A 16015-nucleotide genomic window follows, 5' to 3' on the forward strand; every position below is an offset into this window, starting at 1 on the left:
CCTATAAACCAAAGCCTTACCCCCTCGTCCCCCCTCCCATCCAAAAAAGTTTAAACATCTGAAGTCGCAGTCGTTTTTTTTTATCTATACAGCTCACTGACTTCTGGACATTTTCATATAACCCTATAATTTCTGAAAACTTTCATTTACCTATACCCAAAGTTTTACCCAGTTTATTTCAAACCCACCCACTTCTAAAGTTGTAATTTTTACCTATACACCCAAAGTTTTATCCCCCCCCCAAATGAATGTTTAAACCACCCACTTCCAAAGTGTTACGATGTTTTTTGTCTATAAACCCAAAGTTTTACTCAAATGATTTTTTATCCTATAAGCTCACAATTTTTGATTGTTACTTATACCCACAATTTCTGAGTTTCTGTTTTTATCTATGCTGAAAGTTTTACCCAATTTATTTCCATATTCACCCACTTCTTAAGTTGCAATTTTTCCTATAAACCAAAGTCTCACCCCGTTAATTTTAAACTACAACTTCCAAAGTTTACTAGGATTTTTGTTAAAAACCCAAAGTTTTCCCCGATTGATTTTGAGCACTCCACTTCAAAAAGTCTTTACTTATAAACCCAAAGTATTATCCGTAATTATTCTTAAATCAGGCCACTTTCAGGAAGAGACCTATGAACCCAAAGCTTTTAACCTCATTTTATTTTTGATCCACCCACTTCTTAAAAGTCACACAAAAAAGTCACACAAAGTGAGTTGTTATGATGTAAACTTGCTATATTTTTGTTCTAGGTAATTAGGTAGGGATGTGTTGTATATTTAAATGTAAATGCCTTAAACTATTATTAGTTGGCTTTCACACTAATGCCACATTATCGCAAACTATAGATGGATTGACTATAAGCTCAACTTTTAGCTCCGATGTACTTTTAAACTCACACACACTTAGAAAAAAAGTTATTTGCTATTAACTTTTAAACTATCTCACTTCTAAAGTTTTACTAGGGCTTTTGTCTATAAACCAAAGTTTTACCCAATTGATTTTTTAAACCACCTAGTTCTAAAAGGTCTTTTACATACAAACCTAAAGCTTTATCCTTATTAATTTTTATCCGCTCACTTCTAAAGGATATTTACATGTGAGCCAAAGTTTCCCCCATTACTTTGAACCATCCACTTCAAAATCACACGGTGCTAAGTAGTTATATTGTTATATAACAACTGCAAATCAAATGTTTTACACGCCCACTTCCAAAATCACATAGTCCTAGGATCATTGGCTCTGATACCATATAAAGTGAAAATGTTTGCTATGAGAGCAAGCTCGAAGTTCCTACTTAAGGTGTTGTATTTATAATAAGCAATGATGTTCCTACTAGAGGTGTCATGAAACAGACTTGATTCATGGTAAACTGCAAATCAATTGTCGAGTACAACAATCTTCAGGAAATCATCAAATTGTTTGTAGATGCTTCTTAATCACAGCGTCACGTTATCAATTTTCTACAATCAAGTCTCTAATTGTTGCTTCTTACAAACCTTTGATGCATATATTATCTCTTCTTAGACGTACAATACATACAAAATGTATTTTTGCTCCAAACCTGTTTATTCCTCAGTTATAGTTCACCAAAAAGATATAGATTACCAATCCAACCCCAGTGCCACCTACATCGCAAGGCATGTCATGTTTGATGAATATTCTTTCATTTTTCCAATTTCAAACAATAAAACAAAACTCTCTAGCCTCAGTCCTTATCACGGTCCTACCAGCCTCCTTCAACAAGCTTCTGCTCCCTCTTTCAAGTCCTACTACACAATAATATCTTCCTCAATCCCTCAAAATTGAACACTCTCAAAGTTCCACTCAATCAAGTTCTGCCCTCCACCCTATTAACCTGTATCCCCCTCCACACGATACGAGTCGCATTCGAGCACAATTTGATTCGCGTAATTATCAAAGGTGGTGAGAGAAGCGAGACAAGAACACAAGGATAATTCAGTTGTGACGAAGAAAATATCCTCTCTAGTTATGAATATGAAAAGATTACAATCCTCTCTCACAATCTCACTAGATCGAGAAACAAACCTCAATCTCTCTAATACCCTAATCTCTCTTGATTAGAATCTCTCCCTTGATTATATCTGATTGATTAGAACTCTAAAACAATCTCTTAATAGGGGTAATAAGTGATGACAAAGTGGTAAATAACCAAGCCCAAAACCTCACAGAGAATTCGTGCAAACAGAAACCCAAACTAACCAGAAACCATCGATCAGTCGACACATGTGCATATATGAGTCGACTCATAACAACATGGTCGACTCATGATCCAGTGGTCATGGCGACTCATGACAGTCATGAGTCGACCGTCAGAAACTTCTGACAAAACTGCTGGGGCTTCGTGGAGTCGACTCATGACAGGCATTAGTTGACACAACCTGATGAGTCAACTCATGTGCAGTATGAGTCGACTCACGAGCTGAAAACTGGACGCTTCGATTCTTCGATTGCCGTCTCGTTCCACGCTTCGACTTGCGTGCCACTTATTTTTACACCTCTATTCTCAAGTTACCATGAGAAACTATCCTCAAAAATTTCATGAGGATCGCTAAGTTTCGAAGAGAAGGATACACCCGTATCATGGTCCCCTTTTAGGAACTTGAAGTCTCATTCAAGTTAGAACTTCAGCTGAGGAAACTCACGAGCTCCTCCATCTTTCTGACCACCTGACCTAGCTAGGAACCTGATATCAACAATACAACTGAAAACGACTCCTTCGTTCTCGCCTCATCGTATCGTTTTCGCTCCCAATGCAACCCCGATGGCTCGCCATGAAGTCTAATGCACAGCAAACAAACTTCTGCTTCATCACGCTCTTCGCTCGTTCTATTCATCGTCGCCAAGCTTTGCCTCCTCGGAAAGAGACGCTACGAAATATGAACTTTTCACCATCCTTGGTGAATGTACTTCTGAGCCCGTCTTTCGTAGATCGCGATCTACCACAAGTACGGATTGCCTAGTATAACCTGACAAACTCCAATGAACGACATCGCACGTGACCTCGTCAATATACGACTTGTGGAGCGCAAATCTGATAGTTGCATTGATCAACTACACTTAGTTCCCTCTCCTTCTGAATTCATCCCAATGGATAAGTTCGGATGCTTGACTGTCTTCAGACCCAGCTTCTGAACCAATGCTCGGATATCAAATTTTTTTGCTACTTGGATCAACAATGACATCAACCAAACTGGTCTTCACTTGCAACTTCAGCACAAAGAGCTGCTCTCGGGGGTCTTTGTCCGTTTCGTGGCCTTTTCCCCATAAGATTGAGACTATTGTTAGGCTCTGTCACCAGAAACTTTCTTCGGCCCATCTATCACGTATGCCTTCTTCTCCCCTTTTTCTTCAATCATTTTGGCTTCAAGATGAGGATACTTCTCCCAGTATCGATCAGCGATATGTCCTGTCTTTTTGCAGTGGACTACAAAATCAGTTCTGCTCTCCCTGGATACCCTTCTTCTCTCATTATGTTTGAACTACTAGACTCACCTCCCGTCTGCTTTTGCATCTCCATTTCCCTCGTTGCTCTTCTTTTGCTTGCCCTCGATGGCAATAGCTTTCACGCTGTCTTGCAATAGACTCGACGTGAATAGCTTCATCTCCTTCCAGATGTATTCGTGTCAAGACTCGCCATGTACTTTCAATAGATGAGTATTCGTCGTCACGATGTTTAGAACCATCGCCTGCTGCTGGAACTCCGTCGTGCACTCTTGAACGGTCTGATGAATCTTTGGCCCAAGCTGTACCACTTGTACTAACGCTCCTCAAGACCCTACTGGATAGAATGCTTCTCAGTAGCACCTTAAACTTGTTCCACGATACCGTCTTCTCTCCTGTTTCAGTAGGTTTCACCATCAACGCATTCCCTGAAGCTGTCAAAGTCTGAACACAATCTTCTCCTTGATGATATCCAAAGAGTGGAAATACATCTCCATACGCTCGATCCAATATCGAGCTTCCACACATTGACACTCCCATTATAAACAGGAATCTCCACCTTGAAATAATTTTCAAATTCTGGTAGTAATTTTTACCCTCTGATGCATGAACAGTTTGACATCTCGGTCTCCTGTGCCAGAATCAGATTCTCGCCTTCTCCATCAGACTCTATAAGTTCTTCTATCCTTTCGAAGAAATTCCTCTTTTTGTCCTTTCTTGAAGAAATGACGAGTGTGTAGAGATCAAACTCATTGTCTCATCTGTTTCTTAATGCCATCTAGCCTCGCTAACTATCGCCTTCAGTCATCTTCTTATTTCCTAATTTCTGGACCCCTTCCAAGAAATAGAGAATCTCGTCTAACTTCTTGTAATTGGCGATTGATCAGAACCATATACAGGATGCCCCTTCACAGGATCTGATCGCTCTGATACCAACTTGATACGTCGCCGTGTGACACCTGTTGATCGCGGAAATTATCAAAGGTGGTTGAAAAAGAAATACAGAACACAAGAATAATTCAGTATTTGCGAAGGAAAATACCCTCTAGATTATGATATGAAAAAATACATCAATCCCTCCTCACAATCTCACTAGAATCCGAAAACAAAATCTCAATTCTCCTAAAACCTAATCTATCTTGATTAAATCTCTCCTTGATTACATCTGAATTGATTAGAAACCCTAAAACAATCTTTATATAGGTGTAACAACAATGAATGGCAAAGTGATAAATACACAAGCACCAAACCTCACAGGATTCGTGCAAACAAACTAAACCTAATCCAAGGAACCACTCGATCAGTGCGACCTCTTGCATATATGAGTCGACTCATAATACATAGGTCTACTCATACAGTCATTGAGTCGACGTCAAGAAACTTCTGAATAAACGCTGGGACCTTCGTGAGTCGATCTCATACACGGTATGAGTACGACTCAATCGGATGAGTGATGCATGTGCATGTATGAGTTGACTCACAGCTTGAAACAGACTTCATTTCGATTCGCCTTCCTCGTTCACGCTTCGACTGCGTTCACTGTATTGTTTTTACACCTTCTTTCTCAAAGTTCCATAAATCATCTAGCGCTCAAGCTCCCATGAGGATCGTTAAGATCCGAAGAGAAGATACACCACGTAATCAACTACCTCCTCCTCCGCCCTCCTACCTAAACCTCAGTCCTCTCTCCTATCTGCCTGAAGCCCTTATGGCGGCTATTTCATACACGATACTTATCGCAATCAAGAGCTCTTCGACCGTCTCTTTAAGGACTCCGCACTCTACCTTCTAATTGATATCTCCTTTCCTAGTCCCCTGGCTCCAGACAAAGAGCCCACCTGATCGTAAAACAATGGTAGCAGGTATGATGAACAACGATGAACAATACTTTATCAAATAAGCGATTGATCTAGGCAGAAGCTAAGAGGAATAAAATGAGAATAGCTCTATATGTTTTTTAAGCAAAGATTACAACGTACCTAGGAAGTTTTAGCACTCATTATGGTCAAACTTATTAATAACTAAGATTAGATGATTTGTGCTGTTAAAATTAAAGTGTTCGCACTGCTGTAATAATATAGATGCAGATATACTTGCAAAGGAGATCACTCGGCTTCACTAAATCAAACTAGAATATAAGCCATGCAATTGATAATATGTAAAAATAAGGATTGTTTAAGCTCATAGCACACGTAGGAGCCACATAGATAGAATGGCCATTTACACAAAAGACCCAGATCTTGCGTATTTCGAGTTGCATGCGTGCTCTAAGCAAGCAAGCTCGCCTGGAATCTTTGCCTCACAGCCAACACGCTTTGCGTCGCCACTGCACGATCGTAAACGTGCCACAATGGCTTGAACGCCCGTACCATTCCAGCTCGCCTGCTTGACTTGGCCAAACACAAGGTCGAATCTCGCCTGTTTGTTGAACTTCGGCCACAACGAGCAAGCTTCGATCCTGATTTCTCGACTCGCCTGCACAAAAGAATCGAGCTCCGGCCTGTACATGGAGTTGCGCAACACGAACCAAACTCAGCTACAGACTCAAGCTTGCCTAACGCTTCGAGTACCCGTCAGACCGCCCCCTGTTCGCCAAGCTCGCCTGCTAAGCTTCGCTGAGCATCAACAACCGCTGCAACTCACTATAAGCCTGCAGCGCTCTTGAGCAGTGCCACCGGCCGCTTATCACTTGTAGTGGGCCTAACCACATCCCACATCCTGAGTAGGATGAAGCATGCTCCATCCCTATAGTGCTCACATCCCACAGCTATAAGGGAAGGGTCATGGGTTTCCTTCACCCCTAAGTGTCACATCCCACAAATCAATGGATTGACCAACTTTCCTTGCTATTTTAATACTTTTGGCAACATGAAAGGGCTGTTGAAAAGGCTTTGGAGCAGCGCCATTTTTCAGACCTTAGTGGATCAGAGACCTTTCTGTCTTGTGGCCTTGAGCGGCTGGCATCCTGGAGCTTGGTTGACCATTTCAAGCAAAGCTTGGATGTTGAAGTATTAATTGAACTCTCAATTGAGACCTTGGCTTCTTTGCAACCTTGCATATTGCTTCTCTAAGCATCGTTATTGAACATACTCATCACCGGTATTTGAACTCAATCACACAAAGATTTCTACTGTATACTGACTTCAACCGTAATTTCGATCGGCATCGTCAAGAGAAGCAAACTCAACGCAACGTTCGGAGGGAGGCTCCTATTGCCTACCGAAGACCCCACTCGTTAATTATCTATTGAAGAGCATTCTTTTCGGTTCCTTCTGCTTATTAGTCTTTTGGCATTCTTGATTTGTAATAAGCAATCTATTAATAAAAACCTCCATTGAAGAACCAAAAATTTTTACTCCCCGTACAGAAGATGACGATCAACAGTTGGTTGTGAGTAACGTATTTCTTCTAATGAGAAATGGTCGGTGGCGCCATTCGTGAAATTTACAGGTGGGACGGATAGTTCGGAGTGTCCCTTGTGATTGATTGCGACCAAATCTAAGTTATTCGAGGATAACATCTCACCCAACAACATCTCGCAGACGCCACAGAGTCAGTGCGTGTAGGCCCAGCCCCAAGTGGCGAGGGCAACGCACGCGTGATCTCTACCCGATAGCTATGGCAGGCGTTCTATCCTCCCCCAAACCAACCTAATGGCCGAGCAAAGGCCAAACAGACCAGCTAGGGAGCTGCCTCGTCTAGGTTGCCCAAGCAATCCACACTAGCACCCTAACGCCAACGAGGAGACAAACTATCGAATTTATGGCGCGGACCACACTTCGTCATCAACGATGAACCCTCTCTTTCCAAGGAGCCCAACGCGACTGGACGACAGAGATCTCTCCAAGAATGCACAAGCCTTCAATCTCCTATGATGGCCTGAATGTACTATCAGGCGCATGAGAAGAGCCTGGAAGCCGAGAAAGAAGTTCTCAGTTTGACGAACTGAGTCATCAGTCCGGCGCCCAGCCTACTCAGACGGGCTTCGCCTGTCTTACAGAGCTCCCAAACCGCGAACTTGCGCGTTTTTTGAGAGCCTGACATTTTAGGCGAGCCTCGCTCTATAAGCAAAGTTTTACATGTTGTTTCGAGCGAACTTAGTACTCAGGACGAACCCCAAATCAGGCGGCGCTTCGGCTTCAAGCCTGTCCTAATTAGGCGAGCCCCCACACCTCCGCTTAAGCATAATTGCTCTGGATCTAATGAAACAGCGGATAAAGCGGAGGTCGACCAAGTCGAGCGAGAAGCTGAATTGATATGAATTAGGGACGAACCATCAGGCCCGCTGACGCCCAGGCTCCCACCCCCTCTCAAAAGGCGAAGCAAGAACCAGCCAAGACAGGCCGGACCTCGCCTGAGATGAACAAGCGTCGTTCAGAGCTCGCCAGTATATGTGAAGCCGCCGAAACACGACTCGCCCAATCAATGTCAAGCTCGCCTGAATCCAACGGGAATTTTTCAAGGCTGTTCCTACTTAATTCTTTTAAAACCTTCTGCCACACGATTGCACGTTGGTCTTTCTGACGCTGAGGCGTTTGTCTACCAACAACCTACATGGATCGTCCAGGATCATGCTGACTCCAAAGCGCACTATTCACGCGGAGGCAAATCCTCAGTGCCATTTGCGGAGAGGCTTATTCTACATACTGTTGATTGCCAGTGTACCGATACACGGGGAGGCCATTCAGCTGTTCGAGACCCTAGCAGGTCGGAATACCATCTGCGCAGGAGACGCAAATCTTCAATAAAAGCGACTAGCGTGAGAGCAGAGCCCTCACCAAGCAACATACTAGGGTTAGGGCAAACCACATATCGGATTCATCGGATCCGTGCGAATTTTCCCCGGATTTGAATGGCTCCCGTCCGGAGCGCGAGGTGTCTACCAATTCATGCGTACTCAGAACGGGGGTGCCATCCCCTTTGATTATGACCGCTTGCCGCTTATCTTTACGAATAACGGGAGGATGAGGCATGCAGCTACATAATCTCAGACCTCATGTTCAGCCTATGGCAAGCACGCAAATGTGCACATGGCGGAACGGCTGTCGTTTAGACAGCATATAGTATTGGTCGAGGAGCAGCAAGCAACCATCAATTCCCTCAGGAAAATGATGGGACAATTCTGAACAAGAAGAAGAGGAATTTGCAGAATCGGCTGCCGAAAGCATTCTCGAAAAACAAGAGCGGACGCCTACTCCTCTAAATGCAACTGAGAGGAAAAGATAATCACAGATCCGGTTCGGATTATTCATCCAAGTCTTCAGGTAACGAGCGTTACATGCTGACAGCACTCCCCGAGACAGAGGCCTCGATGAGTTCCAAAGTCACACTCAAACGCCATTGAAGCTCAGCTAAAGAGCATGAACGAGCTATGGGGGCTGTCAGGCCATATCCAGGTCGAATGAGATACAGTTTTCCCACGCGCAAAAGTTCAAACCAATTGAGCTTAGTCCGTTTGATGGCCAAGAGGTCTCCCTCACAACATATATACTTTCCTGTTTTCAAACAAATTCTCATTGCGCGAATGATCCTATCCTCACTCGACTGTTTATCAGCACCTATAAGGGGGTAGCCTTTGATGGGTTCCGCAAGCTGTCGAATCAAGCTCTATAAAACATGGACGATGTGGCAAAAGCTTTTCTTGGTCTGGTTCTTCGACGACGATACTGGAAGTGTCGCATGACCACTTGCTGCTAAGAAACAGTAAGCAAAACAGAGTCGCGGTCAACGATTTATAAGAGATTCAGGCGAATCAGTTGCTTCATTGCTCGGGACCAGTCCCTGAAAGCACTTATGATCCGAAATTGAGTGTCGCAACAATTCTCGATTCGATATTTTATCCAAGGTCATGTGGTGAAAACACCGAAACTGGAAAGAACTTGTTCGCAGCGCGAAAGTGAAGATCTTGTGAAAAACATGATCAAAAGGCTGGAAGCGAAGAGCCTCGATCTAAAAGAGGCAGCTCAGAACCAAGTGCCCCCAGAAACTCTTCGTCGATCGAGGGAAAAGAGATTCATGGCTGTCGATTCTACTCCGGCCCTAAGTCAGCTAAGAGTGACAGAAGTCCTAAGTCTTTTGGCAGCGCCCTCCGAGCATAATAGACTTCAAGCGAGACTAAGTTGTGGCTACCTTCGATACTCCCTCAGAGCCCAACAGTATCAAGCTGCCCAAGATCACGAAGCCTTAAACCGTGACAAAAGCAGATAATCCAAACTACTGCTAGCCTACCACAATTTTGGGTCATCATACCTCAATGTATATCATTAAGGATAAGCTGCGAAGCTCTTTTACAGCACGGCGGGTCCTAGCAGAAGGCAAAAGTTGCAGAAAGAAAAGTGGCTATAAACATGATAAACTCTTAATATTCGGGATAGATTCTCCTGAAATTTATACACCAGCAAGGGTTGCTACCCATCCCTATGTTAAGGGCTCGAACTGAAGTTATCAAATTGCCGCTATCCTCACAATCAACGAAAGAAAGCGTCTGGTCCGACAGACATTGCTTTCAGACAAGTATTGTGGGTTCATTCTGAATTCTCGACGACGAGCAGCTGGAGCGACCCTCACTGATTCTGACAATGAGGTAGAGCGCCTTGATTTTACCTGAGCAGGAAGGACTTTTCAAGAACTACCCTATAACAACGAAAAGTCCCTGGCAAGACCACAGTGGTGACCGTCACCAACAATCCACTCGAATCCCGACAATCCAAGTTCAAACGCCCGTCAACCTTTTCGGGTTCGACTTGACTCGCCACAGCTTGAAGAACATTCCAGCCATGTCACTCGTGTATGACTCTTGCGGCTATCCAAGTCTACCGGGAAGCTCTACGGGAGGTACTAGCCGACTCAGAGGCTTTTGCCGCATTCCGCATACTTCGAAAGAAGACGCAAGAAATGTTCCACCAATGTTACAGACTCCAGATTAGCCAGATTCACTTACATTACCTTCACTCCATGAGGATATGCTCATCAAGGAGTACATCCATTACCGACCCCTGTACTAGCATAGGATACGTCGGCCCTCTCGAGTGGACAGGTTCCAAGTAGATCAAGGGTCTGCACTGTAGCATTATCCCCTTGAAGCTCATCAAACACGTGGGGCGTGCCTCAACAGCGATTGTGTTTGTTAACGACTATCACCATCTTTGGCTTCAACGCCACCGAAACTCAGCCTGCTGGCGGAAGATCCGCCTAAGTGCCCGGCTAGAGCGAATGAAGACGGCAAATGACCTGCCTACTCATCAATGCGGAGTGGCCTTTCCAATAACATGCATTATTAGGTCGGCCATGGATCCATAGCAACCGCGATAGTCTCATCCATATTTGCATCATGTGTTTGAGTAATGGCGACCGCTGATCAAGTAAAGACGGTGGTCGCTGATAAGTGACCTGCATACTTCACCGATTCATATTACATTGAAGACGCGAAGTGACCCAACCCCCCCAACCCCACCATCGCTACTTCACGATTCTTTACTTCTACTAGGACTTTTGAATCGGCAACGAGCCAACGAGGTCGAGGAACGCTGATAGTGGCAACAAAAGGCCGATAGTGAGTCTTGCAGGCAGCGAGGGGGTCTTGCTTGAATAACATTGAACCAATTGTAATCGACTATGGGGCCTTGTTATAACCAACGCTGACGGAAGCAGGCGGTTTTATCCTGATATGAAGATCGCTGACTTTGCTTACTTGTCGTCGTAGTTCAGCAGTCTAGTAATGACTGAGTTAGCAATTTGGTTGCAGATTTATATAGCAACCTCTTCTTGCACTTGCCACGTGTATTCGTCGTTGTTCTATGACAATACGAACGATCAATTCCTCACAAGCCGCCTTAGTAGTGCCCCGCCCACGGTTAATTATCAGAAAAATATTATCTTTGGAAGATTAGACCGGGCCCTATACGTTACAATGTTGTGCAGACGAGTGAGACGATGACGAGTCCGCTCCATTAATTCTCACACTACGATCAAATATGGCGAAGCGTGCTGATGGAAGAGCCCATAGTTATGATGTACCCGCCAAAGAAGCGCCTTGAACTGCGACACAAGGGCCGAAAGACACTCGTCCGACCTGCTTATGTTCCCAAAGAATTAAGCCGGATAATTAATTTCGCAAACTCGAAGAGGATTGGTTACCACCTCCTCTTATCAGAGTTAATATTTTATTAATTTTGATGAAGATTTCGAAGACGGCCCTTCCGGAGAATCATTGTAACTATCCTCGGACTGTGCGATTCAGGATGTTAGTGTCGGGAGAATCTGTTCAGCGGACCTCACAGTCAACATGCTTACAGCTGATCCCAGTTGAAATTCTGAGAGGATAAACCAGAACCCCGCTTTATTGAAGGCATGGGCATCGCCACGTTAGTGCCCTAATGGAGGTGCGTAGCGTATTGAACAACGGTGAACCTAACCACGGTGAGCGACAAGATACTCTTAAGTAAATATGGGAGACGAGGCTAAATCCTAACCCCATATTTCTATTAGCGACAACTTACCTTCCAAAGGCAGAAAGAATACCATATATCTCGGCATCCGGGAATATATTGACGGTCTTCGCCTGGAATTACGAGTACATACCTGGCCTTGATCCTGCAGATCGCTCATTGCATCGCCTCAACATCAACATCGCGACGCCAAACCTGCTCAAACACGGCAAAACGGTTTCGCTACACAAAATCATTGGAGGCGATTGAAGCCGAAATAGAAGAAGTTGGTCGATCAGGCTCATCAGATAGGAACAACACCTTAATTTGGGTGTCTAATATTGTTTAGTCCTGAAGAAAAACAGAAAAGATCCGTATCTGGCATCGACTTCAGAGACCTCAACGCTGCATATCCAAAGGATGAATTCCCTTTAATTTTATCCCATCACAGACCTCATCAATTGACAATTTACTTGTGGGTTCGAAAGGATGTGTTTCATGGACGGGTTTTAGGCATATTAACAAATCAAGATGGATCCCCGAAGACGAGAACACACTTCGTTCAGAACTCCAAAATTTTTTAAAAGGGGGGTTGGTATTGTTACACCAGTTATGCCCTTCGGACTTAAGAACGCCGACGCAACCTATCAGCGTGCCATTGCAGCACAATTTTTTTGCCGGATTTCAATCTACGAAAGACAGTCGAGCTACGTAGATGACTTGGTTGTTGAAGAGTCGCAGCAAAGGAGATCTCTTCATGACCTGAGCCCTTCCCATGAGAATGAGTGTTCGAACTAATGCCCGAGCCCATCAACTCAGATGAACCCCACAACAGTCATTTGGTAGGTTAAACAGAACTATAGAGGTGTATGGGTATGAAAATAAACTAGGTAAAACTTTGGGTATAGGTGAAAACAAAAACTTCAAAAATTGTGGGGTTATAGGTAGAAATTTAGGAATTGTGGGCTTATAGATAAAAAACAATCCGGGTAAAACTTTGGGTTTATAGAAAAAACCAATGTAAAACTTTGGAAGGGGGTGATTTTAAAAAAAATGGAGGGCGAGGGGTGGGGGTGTAAGGCGCTGAATTTATAGGCAAAAATGCAACTTTAGAAGTGGGTAGATATGAAAATAAATTGGGTAAAACTTTGAGTATAGGTAAAACAAAAAATTCATATATTGTGGGATTATAGGTAAAAAATTCAGAAATGTGGGCTTATAGATAAAAAAATAAAAATAAAAATCAATTAGGGGTTGTTTGGTTGAGTGATTTTATAGAAAACTTTATAGAAAATGGTTGATAGTGACAGTTTTGTAAATAAAACTTTTCTGGAGATTTCTATAAACTGTGTTTGGTTCAATAAAAAATTACAGAAAAGTTTGCTATAAAGTACATAAAAGTACCTCATTTTATAGAAACCAATTTCCGCTCAAAATAGGCGAAAATCACCCAGAAATCTGACGCATATGTTAAAAAAATAATTAAGTACATTAGTATCCTTCCCATGTGATTTCCCATGAGCATTATTAGCAAGTTATTTTCTATAAAGTGACATCCAACCAAACAAAAGAAAAGGAAAACAACATATTTTCTATAAAGTTAGAAACTTTTTCATACTTTGAACCAAACAAAGAAATAGAAACAAGAAATATGATACTTTTTTGAGTTCTATAAAATTTTCGTACAAATTTTATAGAAATACAAGGAAATCAAATTTTGAGTACTTTTCTTTTTCCTCTTTTTTATAGAAATTAAACCAAACAGCCCCTTTGAGTAAAACTTGGGGTTTATGGACAAAAACCCCTAGTAACACATTGGAAGTGAATGGTTTAAAATTTCATGGGGGCCATGACTTTGGGTTTATAGGTAACAATGTAACTTTAGAAGTGGATGCATATGAAAATAAATTGGTAGAACTTTTTGTATAGGGGAAAAGAAAAACTTCATAAAATATGAGGGCTATGGGTAAAAAGTCAGAAATCGTGGCTTATAGATAGAAAAACAAAAACATTCTACATTTGTTGGCCAGCCAGGAGTCGAACATCATGACATCTAGGTCACATCACAAAGAAGTACCACGGGGCTACTTTCTAATCCATATTGTATTTTCAATAGTATGATATACGATATTTTACGTTATTTTACAATAACTTGCTATATTTTTATTCTAAGCGGTTAGGTATACACAGAGTTTTAAACTAAATGCTTGAATCATTACTTTTTGGTTTTTGTTCCACTAATATCGTAATTATTGAGAGCTGTATATTGATTTTTTTCCTATACACCCAAAATCTTACCCTCATTTATTTATTACACCCACTCACTTTCAAAAAAAATTATTTTGTCTATAAAACCAAAGTTTTACTCTTATTTATTTTTAAACTCACCGACCTCAATAATCACTCTTAGATCCAAAATACTTTATTGAATTAGTTTTGAAACCACTTTGTGTTTCATCAATTTGGTACATGTTTCCCCCCCCTGTAACTTGCTATATTTTTTGTTCTAAGCGGCAAGGTATTTTGTGTATTTGTAAACCAAATGCTTAACTACATCTGTTTTCTGGTAAGTGGTCTATCACTTTTTGGAAGTTCTCTTAAATGCCTAAAAAAAAGGTAATCTACATTAGTGGGGAGGTGGTCTCAAACTAGACGAAGTTCTCTGGCATAACTAAAACCTAAATGTTGAATTTAAAATTGCTAAAAGTATCATTAAGAGGGCGGAGGGGTTCATTTAAAATGATAATTTTCTTACAGAGTAGGGTAATTATCTCATATATGTATTTAAGTATGAAACTAATGGTCTACTTCATGGTGTGCTTTAACTTTTGCAAATGCAGGGGAAATTTATCTTTCGTTTTTCAATCTGAATCCAAGGAGAACTCAGATGTCAGCCAAAATAAGTGATTTAGGTAAAGTTCTCCACCACAATGTCCTGCTCAGAGGTTCATGCAGATGTTTGGAGGTCTGGAGTGGTAAGAACTTCGGTATAGTGGCAGAGACTCTGTCAATCATGGTCGAGGCTCATGGCTGTGCGCTTTTCCTCTTGAATTGCGACAATTAGAGTTAATTCTTTTTGTTGATGTAGTTATTTCTCAGCGCTTGATTATAACTTTTAAACAATGAGGTGCATCAACTCCAATTGTCTTCCTTTTAAGAAGGAAGAGCAAAATCTGTCATCTTGCCTGGACCATTTTGCTCTCAAGTTAATAATACTATTTGAGATATCTCTTATAGGTACTTCGTCGCAGTTGAGGTATGTACCTGACTCAACTTCTTGACTTTGCACATGTGGCTTTCTACGGACATCTTTATTTTGGTAAATTTTGAACATTAGCAAATATTATTAGGATTAACGATTGAAACGGGTATGCTGAAAATAAGGGTATTATTTAAGCTGTACAGATAATGATTCAGTAACTAACAATTTATAGTTTGCATATGTTTTGTAAACAACCTCTAAAAGGTCCTTAGTTGTATTTTCTACTTGTTTAGAACTTTTCAATTCAGTGTTAGAAATATTTTTGTATTAGGAGAATATAAGTGTGTTAGGCATATATATTCCTTTATTTCCATATTGCGCGGACACAAAACTCTTTTTATCTTACATTCCTTTGTTCCTTTGTGAAGGAAGGTAACTGTAGCCTTTTTCAACCAATGAGAATTCGCAGTTATTTGACCGTTTAACAAGGGATCAGGGCCAAGTCTTAAAAATAAAAGTTTAAAAAGTCTATTCCCGAAAATCCTAGCCCTCTCCACCCATTAGCTATCATCTGACCATCCTGGTCCTAATCCCTTCACCGTCGCCCCTCCTATGCTGTATTATTGCTGCCCCCGTACTCCTGACACCACCCTCATGGGCCAGCGACAGTAACACCTCTAGGCTACCATCGTCATCTGTCGGTAATCACAGCACTACCTCATCACCACATCTTTGTTGTTGCAGAGAGATTTGGTATAGTTTCTTAGGTTGATCTTCCGAATCACTAGTGGATTATTTTCGGAATTGGTTTTAGTTGTTTCAAGCTATTGTTGTTTGGAGATAGTGTTGGAGCTTGGAATTGTTCGTCTGATTCCTTGTTTTGCTGATGTTCGAAATTGAAATTACCTATTGTTGTTA

General features: G+C 41.9%; 1 protein-coding gene across 1 annotated transcript in view; it reads left to right on the forward strand.

Annotated features, from left to right (window-relative positions):
- LOC109823438 overlaps window positions 1-15131 on the forward strand; it is a 56657-nt gene extending 41526 nt beyond the window's left edge. The window contains exon 14 of the mRNA XM_020389716.1: window positions 14736-15131. Coding sequence (XP_020245305.1) covers window positions 14736-14959 — 224 coding nt within the window. The 3' untranslated portion in view covers window positions 14960-15131. The remainder of the gene's footprint in view (window positions 1-14735) is intronic.

This window comes from Asparagus officinalis, chromosome 9, assembly GCF_001876935.1.
Source record: "Asparagus officinalis chromosome 9, Aspof.V1, whole genome shotgun sequence".
NCBI classification, from domain to species: Eukaryota; Viridiplantae; Streptophyta; class Magnoliopsida; order Asparagales; family Asparagaceae; genus Asparagus; species Asparagus officinalis.